Source organism: Stegostoma tigrinum, chromosome 33 (assembly GCF_030684315.1).
Source record: "Stegostoma tigrinum isolate sSteTig4 chromosome 33, sSteTig4.hap1, whole genome shotgun sequence".
NCBI lineage: Eukaryota > Metazoa > Chordata > Chondrichthyes > Orectolobiformes > Stegostomatidae > Stegostoma > Stegostoma tigrinum.
The window spans coordinates 36,511,021-36,533,474 of NC_081386.1; the positions used below are offsets into that span (position 1 = coordinate 36,511,021).

Sequence of the window (22,454 nt, forward strand, 5' to 3'; positions counted from 1 at the left end):
GCATCTCAAGAGCACAAAAGCTGACGTTTTGGGCCTAGTCCCTTCATCAGAAAGCTTCTCTGATGAAGGGTCTAGGCCCGAAACGTCAGCTTTTGTGCTCCTAAGATGCTGCTTGGCCTGCTATGTTCATCCAGCTTCACACTTTGTTATGTTGATTGTGTATTCTCACTGTTTTGCTTTTGTCTGATGTAAACACTTGATCCCGATGTACATATATCTTTGAAGTGTAGGAAACATTGAGAGAATATTTAGCAAAGCGTATGGGATGTTGGGCTTCATAAATGGAGGCATTGGGCACAAAATTAACAAAGTTATTCTAAATCTTTATGACTTTATTTATCTATCTATCTCAAGTTACAGTGCAACTATTGTATTGTATCACATTCTGGTCAACACGGTTTGCAAAGGATGTGAGAATCCTCTAGAGGATGCAGAGAAGAATTACTTAGATTAATCCAGGATCAAGTTATCTTTGTAACAAGGTTAGGTAGAAAGCTGACCAAGATTGAGGGAAGATTTGAGAGACGTGTATAAAATTATGATAGTTTAGATGAGACAGACAAAAACATTTGTTAGCTTAATTTGCAAGTATTTGGGAAACATCTATTGAGAGTCAGGGGTGGGGAAAATGCCACAAGCTTTCTTTTAAGGGGCGAAAACGAGCTGAAGCTGGCTGGCTATGAGGATGGGAAACGATTAGTAACTTCTAAGGAAAAATTAAGTAGGTATTTAGGGAAAGTAAGTTGTTACGAGCTGAATTACCTCTTCCAAAGCAGTTATGATTGTACAGCTCCCGAGCTGTACCGGACAGCTTTGCTGCACTGGCTAATAAAATGTGAGGCTGGATGAACACAGCAGGCCAAGCAGCATCTCAGGAGCACAAAAGCTGACGTTTCGGGCCTAGACCCTTCATCAGAGAGCTTTGTTTCAAGTCTTTTTTTTGTTCTGAATTTCACATGCCTTCATTTAGCATAAATATTTCTAGGAAGATTTACTTCAAATTTGATTTGATTCAGATCCAAAATAACAACAGATGATGGTGAAAACACTCAGGCAGATGACACAACACTTCTGAAGAGAACAAAAGGAGAGTTAACATTTCAATTTGATGATTTTTCATCAAAAAAGCAGTTAACGAGAGTTCATCACAGAATCCCTACAGTGTGGAAGCAGGTCCTTTGGCCCAACAAGTCCACGCTGATCCTCAAAACATTCCATCCAGACCCATCCACATAATCCACACATCACTGAACACTGCAGGAAATTTAACATGACAAATCCAACTAGCCTGCATATCATTGGACTGTGGGAGGAAACTGGAGCTCCCAGAGGAAACCCATGCAGACACGGGGAGAATGTGCAAGCTCTCTGATGAAGGGTCTAGGCCCGAAACGTCAGCTTTTGTGCTCCTGAGATGCTGCTTGGCCTGCTGTGTTCATCCAGCCTCACATTTTATTATCTTGTAATTCTCCAGCATCTGCAGTTCCCATTATCTCTCTCTGTCTCTTTGCTGCACTGGCGCCTGACGTTTTCCTGCACTAAAATGGTCGGTACGCAAGCGCGCTGATGTTCACCAGCACCAACGTGGAGGACGTATATGCATTGATGGTCACCTGCATAAAGATGGCGGATGCGCAGGCGCACTGATTAGCGTCATGTGATATTGATGTGAGTTTGCGGGAGACGGCCGCTGACCTTCGTAAGGTCTCTCCGGCGAAGGCAGATATCATCAGCTGGAGTTTAGTCACTGACGGAGCCATTCGCAACCTCCCATCCCGGGCTTGGGTGCGTCTCTACTGGAGCTGGTTGGGTCGGAATGTAGGGTTGGGAGTGTCTCAGGCCTGATCTGGGGCCTACTGGCTGTGACGGGGCCCGGCCTCGACTCCGATCCTGCGGCCCATTCGGACTTCCTCCCCTGGTACTGGGTTGTTGGTGCTGCTGGGGGCTTAGTGTTTGATTGCGTTTGTAAATGCTGTGTCTGGAGCCGTTGAGTGTGGGCTGTCAAGGGTTTCCGCGAAGCCGCCGCGATTTTAACCCGAGAAATACTTGTTTTAATTGAAAGCGTAACGTTACAGACATTGAAAATGTGAAACTAACGCAGAGAAACTCAGTAGATCTGGCGTCACAAAAACCGAAAGAACTGCTGATGCTGTAAATCAGGAACAAAAACAAAGTTGCTGGAAAAGCTCGGCGGGTCTGGCATCATCTCAGGAGGGAGAGTCACATCGGATTTGAAACGTTAAGTCTTGCATTCTCTCTCCACAGATGCTGCTAGATCTACTGAGTTTCCCTGTGTTCTTCACTTGTTTCACTTTCTGATGAAATAACCCATAATCGGAAAGTTGTTTCAACATGTGTTTGCTCCCATGTCTGGGTCGTTTTTAAATTGCAACTAAAATCAGACTGTTAGGGCAGGTGATAGGATGTATTATTAAATCGTTGCTTTGACCTAAAGTACAGTCTGTCTTGATTTACAATAGCTGTCTGATTTTCTCCAAACTTCTTAACGTTAAACAGAAACCAGTAATTCTTCACATAAAGCGAGGACGAGATTTTGTGGACATCTAAGCACATGCTACTTTTTTTTGAGAAAAAAGAAACTCCATACAGTGCATTGTGTGATTCAGATGTAAGATTCCTCTGTGCCACCTTCATTCCAGTCTCACCCCAGTGTCCCATTGATATATCATGTTTCCCATACCAGTGTGTATTGCTGCTTAATCCTCTGTTCAAGGATAGTGACAACATTTCATGTTTCAGTAAAATGAAATACAAGTTGTTCCCAAGGTGGGGATGTTTCATGATGCATCTAGATTACTGTTAACTGTTTGGATTTGTTTCATTTAGCAAGACGTTTCTACTCGGTGGATGATGGCTGAGCAACACTGCTCCCCTAACAATGAGTAAAGGTGGAGCTGGCTCTACTTTTGAGTGGCATCTGTGTAACCTTAGGGCTAAAGTCTGAATTTGGTATGCTGTTTGAATTATTCTCATGGTTTGAGAAATCCTAGAATGTGAAGCTTTTGAGTATTTAGCCATAAATGTGTGTGAATGATTGATTGTCTGGAAACAATCTTTCTCCATACTTGCTCTTTTTTCCTGCATTATCAGAGCTTTTGTGGCCTGATTATTTATTTCAAGTAATATGTGGTTTTCTTTAGTTCTTTTTCCTGCAGACAGTGTATGTGTACATCTGTTTAAAATAAAATATATTGAAGGAAGATTACTTTTGTCCTTAAGCAGTTGAAAGCCAGAGTTTCTTCAAAATGCCTGCAGTATCAAGTGATCTAAAGGAGTTGTATTTGTCTACATGCTTGGCTGACCTTAATAAGAAAGCAGAAGTGAAGGTTGAAACGAGAAGCACTAAAAAGTAAGGAAATGTGAATCTGCGTCAGTTTTTTTTAAACTCTAAATATGTGATGAGGCTCAGATTAGAAGAAAATTGAACCATACAATCTTAAAACGTACAAAGTTAAAAATATTGGAGTTGTCAGTCTCTACCTTACATACATTATGATCTAGAATGCACTGTCTGAATAAGTGTTGAAAGCAGATTCAATAGTAACTTGCAAGATGGAATTGACTTAAATATTTGGAAGTGGAACACTTGCAGGGTTGTGGGAAAGGAACAGTCATAGGACTTTTTAAGGAGTCAGTGTTGATATATTTTGTTGAATTGCTCCTTCCTAACTGAACAATTCAGTGATGGGTTTGCTACACAAGCTGTATTCTGCTGTAATTAAATCACATTTTGCACAAAAGTATCATGAAATCTGTCTTACAAACTTCCAAACTACAGTGATTCACGAGGGCCTTGGTCTGTGCTGCTAGTCTCAGCTGAGTGTGATATGAATGTGGGGATAACCCCCAAAAATATAATCTATTACCAATAAATTCCTGAAATTTTTTGCACTGCAGTTCCTAGTCTCAGTAGGAGCATCTCTTTTGTAATGTGTGCTATGTGCTAAAAGGGCAGATTAACAGATGTTGAATGCCACCTGCCTAAAACATGAATCATGATGGAGACAGAGTGAAGTTTGGGCAATGGAATACCAGGAGAGGAGAGTATCAGGAAAGAAAACATCAATACCTGGAATTGATTTTTACCTACGCCACAAGAAATAAATACTAGGAGCAAATTACATTACTGTGTCTGAGACATAACAGTAGATGATTGCTTCAGGATGAAGATTCACGTTATTGCCAACCTGTATATGTTGGATCATACCATAATTTCAGTGTAATGTAGCTCCAATGTCCTGAAGCATCTGGTCCTAAATTATATAACAGTTCAAAGTTGTTGAAATCCTTTCCATAACCTTTCAACTAGGATTTTAATTTGGCAATTATTGGCACCATATTCTGCCGCTGCACTTACTGGAATTCTAGTCCACAAATACTCAATGCCCACTAACTTGTAAAGCAAATTGGGTGATTCAGACACTGATTTTTTTGACAATACATTTTAATCATGTATATTGTGCACAAGCCCATTTTTAAAATTGGAAGCATGTTTCAGAGGTTAATAAACTTAGTATGGGGAGGCTGTGCTTTAGCTTGATCGTGACAGTGAAACTCCATCTCTACTTTTTCTATATCTATCGGCAATAGCAATTTTAACAAGATGATTCACACCCAAAAATACTGTGGCAAAATGAACACCGGGAATCTATTGCAATTTCCTCTTAATGTTTATGGCCCCTCTTGTAATTGTTGATTACAAACTGTGATATGGTTCCATAGCTGTTTGTCATGCTGAGATTCCTTGTTTACTGAGTGACTTCTCAGTAAAATGCTGATGGACTATTTAACCCTGACAGCTTCAAACATAGCCTGAGTTGGTTTTCATTAGATAGGTATGTATGTTTCATTTAGGTGTAATTAATTGTGACCAGAAGGAAACATTTCAGTCTAAATGGGTGAAAGTTGGTGGTAGTGTTTGGTTGAGCTTTTCTTGCACAGCACAGAAAGAAAATCCAATCAGTCTCGCCTTGCAGTGTGTCTAAGTTAGTTACCAGTTGCCTTAACTAATTGAAGGATTTGATGAAGCTTTAATATTAACTGGTGTTCTGTTAATTTAATGTTGACAAAATGTTTGAATTTTAACAAGGAAGATTGTTTGCAATGTTCAACTTATTATAATTTGTAATAGTTTTCTTTGTCTAAATAATTTTCCTTCATTTTCCAGCTATGTCACAAGTGCTTGTAAAATTTTTAAGGCAGCAGAGGAATGTAGATTGGATAGAGATGAGGAGAAAGCATATGTCCTTTATATGAAGTACCTGACTGTGTACGATCTCATTCGGAAAAGACCTGATTTCAAACACCACCAGGTACATGATTATGATGTTTTGTGTCGTGTTGTGCAGCTTATGTCATTATTTTGTAGCTGCCATAATTAACACATCCACAAGCAGTTTGCCTGTTCCACTAACTTATAGCTTGCTCTTGTGTTTTTCATGATTAGAATAGTTCCTTTGGGAGTTTTACAGAAAACAGCCAAATGTAAACAACTGTATTCAAGGTTGCTTGATCTGGAATTTGCTGTGCAGTGTTTTTTTTTGACCTTTGGGATATATTTTATTGCCAGACTTCTTGTCAAAAGAATTATAATTAATACTGTATTTGTTCTAACTTTGTCAAATTGTAAGTTGCTTTTCTGTGGATACACACTTGCTAGAGCAGTTGGTCATGATCAATCTTCTGCATCCAGCACTAAATTGCAGTTTCTCCCAAATTGTTTGGTGCGTTTCTTAGAACAGGAACTAAATTTCAAATGTTGAACTGGCTGGAGAGCACTTTGGAGCTTTCCTTCATTCTTCTTATCACATACTGAATGTTTCTTTAGATGCCATAATTTATTAAGGTTAATATGCAGCCATAATACACAAATAATGTCAGGCAATTTAAGGTCAGCAAAATCTCTCAAAACGACAAATGAGTTGGATGGTGATCCAACTAATATAAAGGCAAAGTACAGCAGAATCTGAAATAAAGCTCTAAGTGGTGGTAAGTACTCAGCAGGCCTGGCACCCTCTAGAGAGAAGAAATAGTTAACTTTTTTGGTTTAATTGAACTCTTTTTTTTCAGTATGTTAAATCACTTAAATGTTAATTTACTTATTCTAGTGTTTATTGAGGGATGAATTTTCTTAAGATGAGGATGAAATTTCATGCTTTGAATTATATAGTAAGATTTTTCTTTCATCTGAGCAGATAAGGTAGTATCTGTTTCAAAATGCGCCCAAAAATTACTTCTCATTGATGTTTCGGTCTAGCTGATTTGCAAGTCTAGACATCTTATGACAGTACTAGTAACTGTGCCAGGCTGACCTTTTGTTTAAGATGACGTGAGTAAAAGAAGTGCTGGAAAGCTGGTCTAGCAGTATCGGTGGGGAGAACCATTTAACATTTAAACTAGGTGAACTTTCATTAGAATTGGAAAAAGATAAGACTGTAAGTGAAGAAAGGAGAGGAGCATGAAGAACAAATACAGTCGGTGATGGGATGGAGGGCAGGACAGGTGACATTAAAGAAGAATTTGTAGTGCAGCAGCCAATGAGAAAGGTAATGCAATAAAACAAAAACTACAGGTGTTGGAGGTGTGAAACAAAAATGGAAATTGCTGGAGAAACTTAGCAGGCCGGGTAACATGTATGAAGAGAGAAAGAATTAAAGTTTTGAGTCCGGTATGAGTCAGTTATACAGCATGGAAATAGACCCTTCTCTTCAACCAGTCCATGCTGAAAGTAATATCAAACTAAACTAGTCCTACCTGCCTGCTTCTGGCCCATATTTCTCCAAACCTTTCCTCTTCATCTACTTATCAAAATGTCTTTTAATTTGCCCGCATCCACCACTTCCACTGACAGTTCATTCCGCATGCAAACCACCCTTTGTGTTTTTTGAAAAAAATTGCTCCTTGCCATTTTTAAAAAATCTGTCTCCTTCCAAGCATAAAAATATGTCCTTGGCCTTGAAATCCCCACTGTAGGGAAAAAGACTCCTACCATTAACCCTATTTATGCCCTTCATGATTTTATAAATCTCTGAAGGTCACCTCCCAACCTCCTATGCTTCAGTGGGTGGGGGGGGGGGGGGGAACCCAGCCTTTCTTTATAACTCAAACTTTCCATACTTGGTAACATCTTGTTAAATCTCTTCTGAACCCTCCCTAGTTTAATAGTATCCTTCCTATAACAGGGTGACCACAACTGAATACAGTGCTCCAGAAGAGATCTCACCAATGTCCTCTACAACGTCAACGTGACTTCACTCCTATAGTTGAAGGACTGAGCAATGAAGGCAAGCTTGCCAGCATGTTCTTTCCACTCTGTTTTAGTCACTCTCTAATTTGGCAAACTGGTTCTGCCAATTCTGATGAAAGATCACATTCAAAGTGTTGACCTGATGTTCTCCATTAGGCACAAACTGATTTGCAGCACGAGGTGTTCAGTGCATCATTAGGTGTCTGTCATTTTTTTAAAAATGCACTCCTGACTAAGAATATTTTGCAGTGCAGTTTGAATGAGCTAGTTCTGATAAACTTTTTATGTACTATCTTTTATTTCAGGACTACTATCTTTCCCTGCTTGGCCCTGCAAACTTCCGTAAAGCTATAGAGGAAGCAGAAAGGCTTTCAGAAAGCCTCAAGCTAAGGTCTGTGTACTTGGTCTGATTCTTATAGAGTTTGCAGAAATTATGACTAGAACAAAATGACTTGGTTGGCTTCATGCTTGAAAATCTTGGTTCAGGGTGATGTTCATCCTGTTAGTATGTGTTTTGGCTTTCTTTAACTGTGAAATGAAAAAAACCAAAGAGTTTTAATTAATCTGTTAGATATGAGGAGGCTGAAGTGCGTAAAAAGCTTGAAGAGAATGAAAGACTGCAAGAAGAGAAGAGAAAACAGCAGGAAGAAGCCAAAAGCAGGGGACGTGATAACAGCTTGAAATCAACAATGAAGAATTCTTCAGACTCTTCTGGCATTAAGAAAATAAATTTGAAGGTTATTATCAAATTGAATTTTTTTTTGTCCTTTTACCACAAACTACATTTTGTAATGCTCAGCTCTAAATTTAAGGATTGGTGTGTCTGAACATTGCATTGTTAAAATAAGTGAGTTAGTTTTCTTTGCTTTGGATCCTTACTCAAGAAGGACTTGGAATCAGTATTGAATATTGTGCTGCCCAAGCAAAATATTTGATCCACGAATGGCACTTGAGTTTTGTTTCATTTTAATAAATTGCAGCATTTGTATAAAGTTGATGGCAATGGAGAAAGGTTTAAGTATTCCATGTATGTTTGCAATATTAACCAAAAGTTTGAAGTAAAACTTTTTGCTTCTCTTTCATTTAGGAGGACTATAAATTACATGACAAGGAAACCCATGCAGAGTGCAATGGTGAGATTTTTGTCCTTTCTGCTTAGTCAATTCAATTCCATCTCCAATTGTCTGTCAAAACCAGCTTTCTTGTCTCAGCCAAAATTAAGTTGAGATGCCATTGCTTTACATGTAACTGAGAATGGGGGCGGGGAACGGAAGCATAATTTGGATAGTCATCAAGGAACATTTTACACATTTCCAAATACCTGGTTAAAGCACACGAGCAGCTCCTTTCACCTCTTAATCCTCAACTTACATATGAAGCAGAGACAATTCTGTAGTTACAGTGCATTCCCTCTCATTGAATCATAGAATGGTTACAGCACAGGAGGCTCGCATTCTGCTTGACTTAACCATGCCAACGACTCTGCACAGCCAATTATACTAGTTCCATTCCACGATCCATTCCCTGTTCCCTTACACTATATTTCTCATAATTATCGAATCCCCTTTTGAAACTCATTGTTAGTATCTGTCTTCACACACATCCTTAGACTGTATATTTGGGATTTTAAAATTATTCTTTCATTTGGATATGCGTGTCATCCTCAAGATGAGCATTTGTTGCCCATCCCGAATTGCCCTTGAGCAGATTGTGCTCATCTGGGCATTTATCGTATTCTGTCACACTCTTGACACGTGGGCTCAATGTCAAGAGACAGTGGTGATGGAGGGTTGCTTTTTGTACTGGAGGCTTGTCGCCAGCAGTGTTCCACAGGGATCAGTTCTGGGTCCTGTTTTATTTGCCATTTATATAAATGATTAGGATGAAAATATAGAAAACCTGGTTATTAAGTTTGTGGACAATGCCAAAATTGGTGGCGTAGTAGACAGTGAAGAAGGATTTCTAAGATTACAAAGGGAGCTTGATCAAATGGATCAGTGGGCTGAAAAATGCTTATTGGAGTTCAATCAGGATAAATGCAAGCTATTGCATTTTAGTACAATAAACTAGGGTGGGGCAAATATAATTAATGGTGGGATCTTGAATAGTGTTGTAGAACAGAGGGACTTAGGGGTGCAGGTTCATAATTGTTTGAAGTTTGTGTCTCACATACCTCTTTAACCACCCTGTCAATTTGGCATGCTTGCCTTCATTGCTCAATCCTTTGAATAAAGGAGTTGTGAAGTCATGTTGAGGTTGTACAGGACATTGATGCCTCTTCTGGAATAGTGTATCCAGTTGTGGTCACCCTGTTAGAGGAAGGATATTATCAAGCTGGAGAAGGTTCAGAAGAGATTGACCAGGATGATGTTCGGTATGGGAGGTTTGAATTATCAAGAAAGGCTGGGACTTACTTCACTGGAGCTTAGGAGGTTGAGAGGTGACCTTATCGAAGTTTATAAAATACTGAGGGGTATAGGTAGAATTAATGGTAGTTGTCATTTTCTTAGGGTGGGGGATTTCAAGACTAGGAGACACATTTTTAAAGTGAGAGGAGAAAGATTTTAAAGACAAGGGACAAATTTTTTTGCACGGGTGGTTCACATACGAAATGAACTGCTAAATGAGGCGGTGGATGTTGGTACAGTTACAATGTTCAAAAGACATTTGGATAAGTACGTGTATAGGAAATGTTTGGAATGATATGGGCCAGGAGCAGGCCGATGGAACTAGTTTGGGATTATGTTTGACACAGGCTGGCTGAACTGAAGGGTCTGTTTCTGTGTTGCATGGCTATGACTTACTTTGGAAAGTCACGAGAGAATTTAAAAAATAAATTCTTTGGATATAGGTTTTGTTGGGCCAGCATTTATTGCCCATCCTAGTTGCCTTTTGAGAACGTGGGATGAGCTGCTTTCTTGAACTGCTGCAGTCCATGTGCTGTGGGGACACCCACAATGCTGATGAAGAGGGATTCCCACGATTTTGTCCTAGCGATGCTGAAGGGTCAGCGATTATAATTCCAAGTCAGGATGGTGAATGACCCGGAGAGGAACTTGCAGGTTGTGGTGGCCCACGTGACTGCTTTTGTTGTCCTTCTAAATGAAAATGCTCATGGGTTTGGAAGATGCTGTCTAAGCAGTTTCCTAGTGCAGAATTCTCAGCCCCTGACCTTTTTGTAGTCATGTTAATAAAGCCATTCCAATTCAGATGCCAACTCCCCAGGATGTTGCCATCACCTTAAGTCAATAGCCTTTGCCTCTTGCCCCTTCCGATTAATGGGAAAAATTCTAATTCTACTCTGACTAAGATCCCTCATGATGTAACACTTTTGAATTAAGTGTCATGCTGGCCTCCCCCAAAGGAGGAAACTCAACTTCAGTTTATTAATTTAACTGAAATCCATCTTGCCTGGATTTTTGTTTTTCTCTTTCACATCCTTCCTTAGGTGTGGTGTCCAAAATTGGAAGATTCTTGAGGCTGAATTAACTTCTTTCTATAATCTGCCTCTGTTTATGAAATCTCAAGTCTTATTTGTCTTTTTAACCACTCTGCTATCTTCAACAAAGATTTGTTCACACCTGCCCCCAAATCATTCTGTCCTTGACTCTCTTCAGTGTTGTTTCCTTCCATTACTACTGCCCTTTGACCAAAATGCATCACTTTCATTAAATGTAATTTCCAATTATCTGCCTATTCCATCAGTTTAACTATGACCTTTCAAAGTTAACTCCTATCTGTCTCACAGTTCGTAATGCTTCCAAGTCTGTGTCACCAAATTTTAACGTAAATTCAAGCCCAGGTCAGTATTATGCATCAAGGAACATGCTGGTCCTCTTACTTTCCGTATTTAATCAGTGTTAAAAACAGTTTTTTCTTCCTTTTCAGAGATTGCTCTTCTCATATCATTGCTCTCATTTTTGGTTGAATGAGCTATTAGTTGCCTCATTGATATAACTATCTATTTTGGAAACAGATTCACTTCAGGGAGCAATCACTGCAGAAAAGTTGTTTGCATTGTTGCAAGATACAGACACAGAGGTGATCATCATGGATGCACGAAGCTACAAGGATTACCAGGAATCTCACATGCAGGTGGCCAGATTGCGCTGTATAAGTGTACCAGAAGAAGCTGTCAGCCCAGGGTAGGAAATTGATTGCAAGTTTGTAGAAGTGTTCATGACTGTGATAATAGCTTGGCAACGAATTGGTGTATTTACTTGCATTTAACTTTAAATTATAACAAAATAGCTTGCTTGAGAAAGGAACTAAATTATTTTAAAACTGTTTTCTGCAGCATCACTGTTAACCAGATAGAGTTGAAACTTCCAGAGGAATCAAAAGAGATGTGGCGCAAGCGTCAGTTTGCTGATTACATTGTTCTGTTGGATTGGGACAGTTCCATTGACCTCGTGAAAAGAGGAACCATTCTTCAGAGTCTCAAGGATGCACTTTATAAGGTTTAGAAACCTCTTCTCAAGAAATATTTGAATGCGTTTCACTGTTGTGCATGTGTTATGCATGATCATACAATTTAGCAAAAGTAGACTATTCCACTCTTGTACCTGCCCTGCTGTTCACGAAGCTCATTGATCTGATTACTCCACATTCCTGGTTAACCTAGTGATCTTTCACCCATCCAGCTTTTCAAGAATCTATGTACTCATATCTTAAAAATATTCAACGGCTCTGCTTCCTCCAACTTTTGAGGAATAGTGTTCCAAAGAGTCATTACCCTCAAAACATATCTACTCATTTACCTTAATTGGCCACCCTTTTTAAGTTTTGAATGGTTAAGCCAGTTCCAGATTCTCCCATGAGAGGAAATGTATTTCCCACATTCACTGTTGAGCCTGTGCATGTTTCAGTCAAGTTGCTTCTCACTTCGAACTCCAGACTGAAGCATAGCTGGTCCAACCTTTCCTCGTAAGATAACCCTTCCTTTCCAAATATTCATCTGGTACACCACCTCTGAGCGGTTTCCAATGAATTTCCATCCTTAAATAAGGAATCTGTCCAAATTTTACTTTTCACCCTCGGGTTCTTGACAGGGATTTGATGTTCTCCACGTAATGCCTCCCTGTAATGTCAGGATGTTGCACCCCTACCACCTGCATCCCTTACCTGAACAATTTTGGGGAGTAGTGAAACAAAGTTGAGATCTTGTCTTATTTTTGTTCACCCCTTATTTTGATTCTTGCAGTAACCCTGTAAAACAGAAGTGCAACTCACAGGATAAGTCATAATTTTAGAGAGTTTCTAACAGTTAGTACAGGGGAAAACTTGTGGATGAAAGGGTGAGTGCAACGTCACTTACCAAAAGAGCACTGAATTTTTCAATGTAAACTTCTTTGCAGTGGGATAGCCAGATAATTCTCCGGAGTGAACCACTGGTATTGGAGGGTGGCTACGACAGCTGGCTTCTCTGCTATCCAATGTATACCACAAATGCCAAAGTGACTGTTCCAAAGAGAGAATCTCATAGAGCCATTCAAGTGTCTTGTGAGTACCACTTCTTAAATAATCCAGGATCTGTACTTCCTAAATCGTTGTGTTCATCTTGAAGGAGAAACGTGAAAAGCATCCTCTGGTTCATTGGAATATGTGCTGCATGGTAAATGTTTTAATAAGAAAATCTGCTTACTCCTCTGTCAGAAATGGCCATGGAGGAAAAACGAGTTTAAATTAATAATCCGTTTTTAAAATTTCTATTTTTGCACTTTTTTTGCATTTTTAAGAATTCAGGATGAAAAGGGGCATGGAATCTAAGTGGGTTTTTTTTGAGTCCAACATTTGGACGCAAATCATTAACCGATCTTTTTCTGCACTGATCATGTCATTTCTGCTGAGTTTCTTCAGAACTTGTTTTATTTATGATCTCCAGCATCCATAGTACTCTGCCTTTATTTTTAAAAATGTGGGGTAAGATAGCTTTGAGAGTTTTACTTGAATAAGGACAACTATAAGTGTGTGAAAGCAGAGATGACTAAAGTGGACTGGCAGATTAGATTCAACATTAGATTAATGGAAATGCGCTGGCAGACATTTAATGGGATATTTCAGCATAATCAGCAGATCCGTTCCAAGCAGAGGGCCTGCCGTCTGTGGTAAACTAAAAATGTTAAAGATAATATCAAGGTAAAGGTAAAAAGCATATAATTCCTCAAAGGTGGTCATTAGTTCAGAAGATTGAACAATATTAAATAAAATCAAAAAATGGCTTACTAAAAATTCATCAGTAGGGAAAAACAATGTATGGTAGAAATAAAAGCACCAATAATGAGAGTTTTCACACATACTTAGAAATGGCGGTGGGGGGGCGTAAGTTATTGTGCATCCTACAGAAACTGAATCTGGGAAATTACTACTGGACAGTAAAGAAATGGCAGATGAATTGAACAGGTATTTTGCATTAGTTTTCTTCATTAGAGGATGCAAATAACATCCTAGAAATAGCTGTAATTCGAGAAGTAGGAATTTAAAATTGGAATCACTAGAAAATTGGTACTGAGTATATTGCTGGAGCTATGTGCAAATAAGTCCTTGGATCTCGATGGACTTATCCAGGGCTTTTAAAAGAAATCACTTGCAAGGTAGTTGGTGCATTGGTTCTAACTTCCCAAAATTCCAAGTGCTAGAAAGGTTCCATTAGGCCAGAGACAGTGAATGTAATTCTTTATTCAAAAAGGGAGGAGGACTAAGAACAGGAAATTACAGGTCAGTTAGCTTAACATCTGCAGGAAATCTTCGAATAGTTTCCTAGGCCCAACCACCTTCAGTTGTTCCATCAACAAACTTCCCTCTGGCGTACGGTCAAAAGTGGGGATGTTCACTGATAATTCCACAATGTTCGGTGCTATTTGCAACTCATCAGATACTTAAGCAGTCCATGTTCAAATGCAACAAGATCTGGACAGCAGTGTGGTGCTGGAGTAACACAGTAGGCCAGGCAACATCAGAGGAGCAGGAAAGCTGACCTTTTGGGTTGAGACCTGAAAGGTCAGCTTTCCTGCTCCTCTGATGCTGCCTGGCCTGCTGTATTCCTTCAGCTCCACACTGTTATCTCGGACTCCAGCATCGGCAGCTCTTACAATCTCAAATCTTGACTTAGGCTGACAAATGGCAAGTAATATTTGTGCCAGGAAATGACCGTCTCCAGTGGGAGACAATCTATCCACTGCTCATTCACATTATACGGTGTTAACCTTGCTGAATCCCCCACAATTAATATCCTGGGGGTTACCATTGCCCAGAAACCAGATTGCTGAACTGTGATGGGCAGAGGAACCTGGATGCCCTCACACATGAAATGCCAAACAGTAGTGTGCAAGTGCAGTGAATAATTAAGAAGTTAAATAGAATGTTATCATTTATTGTGAGGAGAATTGAAAATAAATATAGGAACGTGTTTTAGTTACATTAGATGCAGGTGAGATTCCATCTGGAGTACTGAGAGTCTACTTCCAGCACGTGCGGTGGTGCAAGAAGGCAGCTCACCACAACTTCCTCAAGGGCAATTAGGGTCAGGCAAGACGTGCTGGTTGGCCAGCCAGTGACAAAATGTTGCAAAAGGGAATGGAGCAAAGTATTACTGTCCTTATTTAAGCAAGTGTATAAATGCATTGGAAGCAGCTCAGGTAACATTCTGAGACTAACACCTGGAACGGGCACAAAACAAAAGTTGCTGGAAAAGCTCAGCAGGTCTGGCAGCATCTGTAAAGAAAAATCAGAGTTAACATTTCGCTTCTGAAGGGTCACTGTACCTAAAATGTTAACTCTGATTTTTATTCACAGATGATGTCTGACCAGCTGAACTTTCCCCGCAACTTTTGTTTTCATTCCTGATTTACAGCATCAGCAGTTCTTTCAGGTTTTTACCTGAACTGGGCAGGTCATTTTATGACGAAAACTTGGACAGACTAGGCTTGTATCCATTGTAGGTAATAACAGTAAGATGCTAATTGAGTAAAACCTGAATACTGAGGGAGTTTGACAGGGTGCATGTTGAAAACTGTTGAGTTCGCCCATTTAAAACATGAGAAGTTTTTCTCAGGGCTGTGTGCTTTTGGGACACTTTCTCTAAAAGGCAGGGAGGCAGAGTCTTTAGATGTTTTTGAGGTAGAAGTGGATAAATTGTTAATAAGCAAAGGGAGTTCAAGTTATCAGGACTAAACAGGAATATGGAGTTGAAAGTTACAATCATATTGGCTGTGATCATAACTGGAGCAGGCTTGAGGTGCCTAATGACTTAATTTGAACTAAACACATTGTTTAGTGTGGAAGATAACAAAGTGTGAAGCTGGATGAACACAGCAGGCCGAGAGGCATCTCAGGAGCACAAAATCTGACGTTTGGCCTAGACCCTTCATCAGAGAGGGGGTTGGGGCTGGGGAGAGGGTTCTGAACTAAATAGGGAGAGAGGGGGAGGCGGACCGAAGATGGATAGAGGAGAAGGTAGGTGGGGAGGGGATAGATCAGTCAGGGGAGGACAGACAGGTCAAGAAGGTGGGATGAGGTTGGTAGGTGGGAAATAGAGGTGCAGCTTGAGGTGGGAGGAGGGGATAGGTGAGAGGAGGAACAGGTTAGGGAGGCAGGGATAAGCTTGGCTGGTTTTGTGATGCAGTGGGGGAGGGGGAGATTTTGAAGCTTGTGAAGTCCACATTGATACCATTGGGCTGCAGGGTTCCCAAGCGGAATATGAGTTGCTGTTCCTGCAACCTATGGGTGGCATCATCGTGGCACTGCAGGAGGCCCGTGATGGACATGTCGTCTAGGGACTGAGAGGGGGAGTTAAAATGGTTTGCGACTGGGAGGTGCAGTTGTTTATTGTGAACCAAGCGGAGGTGTTCTGCAAAGCAGTCCCCAAGCCTCCGCTTGGTTTCCCCAATGTAGAGGTAGCCACAATGGGTACAGTGGATACAGTATACCACATTAAGCAGATGTTCACCTGCACATCTGCCAATATGGAAAGTCATCTTGGGGCCTGGGGTGGGGGTGAGGGAGGAGGTGTGGGGGCAAGTGTAGCACTTCCTGCGGTAGCAGGGGAAGGTGCCAGGTGTGGTGGGGTTGGAGGGGAGTGTGGAGCGGACAAGGGAGTCACGGAGAGAGTGGTCTCTCTGGAAGGCAGACAAGGGTGGGGTTGGGAAAATGTCTTGGGTGGGGTCAGATTGTAGATGGCGGAAGTGTCGGAGGATGATGCATTGTATCTGGAGGTTGGTGGGGTGGTATGTGAGGACGAGGGGGAATCTCTTTGGTTGATTATGGCAGGGGTGGGGTGTGAGGGATGTGTTGCGGGAAATGCGGGAGACATGATCAAGGGTGTTCTCGACCACTGCGGGGGAGAAGTTGTGGTCCTAGAAGAACGTGGCCATCTTGTTCATTTGTGTAGATGCAGGGCATTAACTGTCACTTGAGCCTTCTATACTTAAAATATTCTGATTGGATTAGGAAGTATTCCCTGTGATGTCTAAGTCGAAGTGAAGCAGACAAGTGTGTGTTTAGTTCTGTCTTTGATCTGACTTTCAGCTCTCTGCAGTTCTGAGGAAGGGTCACTGGACCTGAAACATTAGCTCTGATTTTTTTTTTAATCACTGCTGCCAGACCTGCTGAGCTTTTCCAGCAACATTGTTTTTGTTCCTGGTTAGAGGTCTTCTGAAAATACAAATAGATCATGTTCACTGCCTCTCCTTTGTCTAACTTGCTCGTTATCACCTCAAGGAATTCTAACTGATTTGTCACACATGACCTACCCTTGAAGAACTATGCTGACTCGTCCCTATTTTACCATGCACTTCCAAGTACTTTGCAATCTCATCCTTTAATAATGCTCTTTAAATCTTACCAAGAGATTAGTTTAAGTGGTCTATGGTTTCCTAACCCCCTCTCCTGTCTTTATCAGAGGTGTTGCATTAGCCATTGTCCTGTTCTGTAAGACCCTCCCTATTTCCAGTGATTCCTGAAAGATCACAATGCCTCCAAATACATCATTATCTTCTTCAAAACTATTTCATCCAGTCTGAGTGATTATCCACCTTGAGATCTTTCAGCTTCCCGAGAACCTTCACCTTAGTGATGGCCATTACCATCACTTTTGCTTCCTGATTGTCTTGAAGTTCTGGTGTGCTGCTGGTGTCCTCCACCATAAGACATAGGAGTGGAAGTAAGGCCGATCGGCCCATCAAGTCCGCGCCGCCATTTAAATCATGGCTGATGGGCATTTCAACACCACTTCCCTGAACTCTCCCCGTGGCCCTTGATTCCTTCTGAGATCAAGAATTTGTCGCTCTCTGCCTTGAAGGCATCCAACGTCCCGGCCTCTGCTGCACTCTGCGGCAATGAATTCCACAAGCCCACCACACTCTGGCTGAAGAAATGTCGTCTCATTTCAGTTTTAAATTTACCCCCTCTAATTTTAAGGCTGTGCCCACAAGTCCTAGTCTCCCCGCCTAACGGAAACAACTTCCTAGCGTCCACCCCTTGTGTCACAGGGTTACTAAACATGCAGGTCTTAACAGTGTAGTTGAGTAGGAGGTGTATCACGAGATAGTCATGAAAAGACTTTCTTCAAATTTCCTCTGGCTATTAAAAGGTAACGAAGGGTTTGAATTGTTTGTGCAACTGGCATTATCTACTGAGTATTATGGAAATCAAATTTGTGTTCTTTATACTCAATAATTTGGAGCTCAATTTGTGTACATCACAAGATCAGTGGAGTGGTCCATATATATTTAATTAAAATACATAATCAGATTTTTGAATACAGTGCTGCATTCATTTTTTTCTGACAGTGGACTTCAGTTACCCATCCTTGGAGGAACCTCCCCCACCCTGTGAAGATGTTAATGAAACGAAGGCTGTCCAAGAAGTGGAAATTTGTAACGAACACACATCTCAGCTCGAAGAGACACCAAAAAAAGTCAACCTAAAAACTATCAATGTACCTAATGGTGTCCTTGGCCCTGGGGTTCCAGTCACTGGGCAGCCTGTTGCACTGAAAACCATTCCACAGGTATGTGCAGTATATTGTTAGTATAAAATGTATTCCACATTCCCTCATTCCTGCTTCAGTAGTTCCTTATTCACCTCTGCCTGTGCACATTGCTGTTTAATCATTTGATTTTGCTTCTTTCATCGTTAGTGCCTGTGCAATTGATTTTAGCAAAATGGACTCTTGCACTATGTTGAACTGGTGGGGAGAAAACCGAGTTAACCTTCATTGTTAACATTCCGATAACTACTCGAATCTGGTTTGCAAAAACGTTTAAATTGTTGGTGTCATGACCACACCAACATGCCCTTGGAGTGATCTGTGAATTGAGAACTTGTCTAAGCTCTGCTCTTCGTTCTTCAGTACTTGAATTGAAAAATAACCAGATCAGCTTTATACTTTATGCAAGGTGACAGGTTAGTGCATTACATAACTGTTGCCAAATGTTACCTGCTTAAAAAGTGAGTTATTTGTTAAAATGGAGATACAAAGATTCAAGGTAAGGATAAAATATATGTATGAGGATGCAAATTTGAGATCAGTATGCATTATTGTTGCAGGTATCACATGAAGATTCTCTTTCTGAAGTGAAGAGTTCAGAATTTGAAATTTAGATTCAGCAGCTACAGTGGCTTTTGTAGTTGAACAGTGAAGATTTTCCTTTGTAGGTATGCTCAGTAGAATAGCTTTGGAGATTAGATGAAGGCCCTTTTGAAAACTCAAAACACTTAAACTGTTTCAGAGATTCTCCAGCATCTGCAGTTCCTACTGAGATAACTAGGTGTAGAACTGGATGAACTCAGCAGGCCAAGCAGCATTAGGAGTAGGAGGGCTGACGTTTCAGGCCTAGACTGTTCAGGGAGGGGAAGGGGGTTCTGAAATAAATGGGGGGTGAGGGAGAGGCAAATAGGAGATGGATACAGGAGAAGACAGGTGGCGAGGAGACATACGGGTCAAAGAGGCAGGGTTGGAGCCAGTAAAGGTGAGTGTAGATGGAGAGTTAGGGAGGAGATAGGTCAGTCCAGGGAGGACGGTCAGGTCAAGGGGGCTGGATGAGGTTAGTAGGTAGGAGAAAGGAGTGGGGCTTGAGGTAAGAGGAAGGACAAGTTAGGGAGGCGGGGATGAGCTGGGCTGGTTTTGGGATGCGGTAGAGGGAGGGGAGATTTTGAAGCTTGTGAAATCCACATTGATACCATTGGGCTGCAGGGTTCCCAAGTGGAATAGGAGTTGCTGTTCCTGCAACCTTCAGGTGGCATCGTTGTGGCACTGCAGGAGGCTCAGGATGGACATGTCATCTGAGGAATTCGAGGGGTAGTTGAAATAGTTCGCAACCGGGAGGTGCAGTTGTTTTAGTGCGAACCGAGCGGAGGTGTTCCGCAAAGCGGTCCCCACGCGTCTGCTTGGTTTCCCCAATGTAGAGGAGGCCACAACGGGTACAGTGCATACAGTATACCACATTAGCAGATGGGCAGGCGAACATCTGCTTGATGTGGAAAGTCTTCTTGGGACCTGGGATGGGGGTGAGGAGGGAGATGTAAGAACAGGTGTAGCACTTCCTGCAGTTGCAGGGAAAAGTGCCCAGTGTGGTGGGGCTGGAGGGGAGTCTTGAGCAGACGAAGGAACCACGGAGAGAGTGGTACCTCCAGAAAGCAGATAAGGGTGGGGAGGGAAAAATGTCTTTGGTGGGGTTGGAATGCAGATGGTGGAAATGTCGGAGGATGATGCGCTGGTTCCGATTGTTGGTGGAGTGGTACGTGAGGGTGAGGGGGATTTTTTCGGTTATTATTGTGGGGAGGTGGTGTGAGGGATGAGATGCGGGAGACATGGTCGAGGGTGTTCTCAACCGCTGAGGGGTGCAAGTTGCAGTCCTTGAAAAACAAAGACACCTGAGATGTGCGGGAGTGGAATGCTTCATCCTGGGAGCAGATGCGGTGAAGGAATTTGGAATAGGGGATGGCATTTTTGCAGGAAAAGGCCCTCCACTACTTCCTGTCTCTCAGGCCTGACCACTCCCCCTCCACTGACACCCTCGTCCACTTAGCCAAACTCCTCCACCCCCTCAACAACTTCTCTTTCAATTCCTGAAGACCAAGGGGATGGCCATGGTACCTGCATGGGCTCAAGCTCTTTGTAGGATATGTGGAACAATCCCTCTTCTGCAGCTACACTGGCACTAAACCCCACCTCTTCCTACGTTACATTGACTGTACCAGCACGGCCTTGTGCTCCCACAAGGAGCTCAAACAGTTTGTCCGCTTCAACACCTTCCACCTCAACCTCTAGTTCACCTGGACCATCTGATACCTCTCTCTCCTTCCTTGGCCTCTGTCTCATTTTCTGGCAACCACCTAGAAACCAATATCCATTTCAAGCCCACCTACTTCCACAGCTACCTAGAATAAACCACCTTCCTGCAAAAATGCCATCGCCTATTCTCAATTCCTTCCAGACGGACCACACTCTGGGACTCCCTTGGCCACGCCACACTCTCCTCCAGCCCCATCACACCTGGCACCTTTCCCTGCAGCTGCAGGAAGTGCTACACCTCATCCCCATCCCAGGCCCCAAGAAGACTTCCTACATCAAGCAGATGCTCACCTGCACATCTGCTAATGTGGCATACTGCATCTGCTGTTGCGGTTGTAGCCTCCTCTACATCAGGGAAACCAAGCAGAGGCTTGGGGACTGCTTTGCAGAACACCTGCGCTTGGTTCGGAATAAACAACTGCACCTCCCAGTCACGAACCATTTCCACTCCCCCTCCCATTCTCAGATGACATGTCCATCCTGAGCCTCCTGCAGTGCCAAAACGATGCCACCCGAAGGTTGCAGGAACAGCAACTCTTTTATTCTGCTTCGGAGCCCTGCAACCCAATAGTATCAATGTGGACTTCACAAGCTTCAAATTCTCCCCTTCCCCCACTGCATCCCAAAACTAGCCCAGCTTGTCCCCGCCTCCCTAACCTGCCCTTTCTTCCACCTATGCCCTCCTCCCACCTCAAGACCCCACCCCCCCCACCCCATCTCCTACCTACTAACCTCATCCCACCCCCCCTTGACCTGGCTGTCCTCCCTGGACTAACCTATCTCCTCCCTAACTCCCCACCAACACTCTCACCTTTACTGGCTCCATCCCCACCCCTTTGACCAGTCTGTCTTGTCTCTTCACTTATCTTCACCTCTGTCCATCTTCGATGTGCCTCCCCCTCTCTTCCTATTCACTTCAGAATACCCTTCCCCTCCCCCATTTCTGAAGAATGGTCTAGGCCTGAAATGCCAGTCTTCCTCATCCTCTCATGCTGCTGGCACGCTGTGTTCATCCAGCTCTGCACATTGTTAACACTTGAAAACAGCTTGAATTTCTTTGCAGAAGAATGGGGTGGAATTCTGGGTGCCTTTGTCTAAATCCTGGTGTCAGGAAAAAACCCACTGTCTCATGCTGGTCCCAGGTAGTTCATCTGAGTGGTAGTTGGACCTGGCTTTGCAGGTACTGCTGAGATCTCTGCAAAAAAATGGCTGTTTGAAGCCAGACTTTTAAACAGCCCACAATGTAAAAAATGGCTGCTGTCCCGTGCTGTTGAATTGTCCTTCCATATTGGGAATGAGCCACTCAGCCCATCAAATATGTTCCAAACGTTAGCCCTGGACTATAACACAGATCTCTTGCGCTCGCTCTTCATGCCCTCAGGGATGCCATTAATAATGAGTTTGTGTTCATTTGATTTTAAAAGATGCCATGATTCTTGAGCTGGTAACAAAGAAAACATAGAAAGTAGGCCAGAGTTAGGCCCTTGGCCCCACTGAGCCCCCCTTCACCATAATTATGGGTAATCTTCTGTCACAATGCCATTTGCCCATGTCATTAAAGATAGATTAGTTCTCTTTACAGATAATAACAACCTCTTCCTGACAGCTTGTGATTAATTTCCAGGAACACAAGTAAGTAGTAATCTTCAGCGAATGATTAACTTGTAGTATCCATATTTTATATCTGAAATCAATTATTAGCTCATCCTGGGGAAATTCAAGTTATCATTGACCAGGCACTGATCTGGACTGGCCATATGTTGTGGCTGCAAGAGCAAGTCAGAAGCTAGGAATTTGTGGATGTGAGTTTGCTTGCTGAGCTGGAAGGTTAGTTTTCAGACGTTTTGTCACTATTCTAGGTAACATCATCAGTGAGCCTCCGACGAAGCGCTG

At 42.1% G+C, this 22,454-nt stretch overlaps 1 protein-coding gene across 9 annotated transcripts in view; it reads left to right on the forward strand.

Moving 5' to 3' along the window:
- usp8 (ubiquitin specific peptidase 8) overlaps positions 1 to 22,454 on the forward strand; it is a 76,806-nt gene that overhangs the window by 23,795 nt on the left and 30,557 nt on the right. For 2 of the 9 annotated variants that reach the window (XM_059639253.1, XM_059639252.1), the window contains 8 exons: positions 5,189 to 5,333; positions 7,573 to 7,658; positions 7,839 to 8,004; positions 8,355 to 8,400; positions 11,244 to 11,412; positions 11,565 to 11,727; positions 12,625 to 12,769; positions 18,055 to 18,275. In XM_059639253.1, the coding sequence (XP_059495236.1) occupies positions 5,189 to 5,333; positions 7,573 to 7,658; positions 7,839 to 8,004; positions 8,355 to 8,400; positions 11,244 to 11,412; positions 11,565 to 11,727; positions 12,625 to 12,769; positions 18,055 to 18,275 (1,141 nt within the window). Of the gene's footprint in view, positions 1 to 1,649; positions 1,919 to 2,847; positions 2,971 to 3,240; positions 3,371 to 5,188; positions 5,334 to 7,572; positions 7,659 to 7,838; positions 8,005 to 8,354; positions 8,401 to 11,243; positions 11,413 to 11,564; positions 11,728 to 12,624; positions 12,770 to 18,054; positions 18,276 to 22,454 lie in introns of those variants that run through there. The other 7 variants (XM_059639250.1, XM_059639247.1, XM_059639249.1 and 4 more) reach the window with 7 other exon arrangements.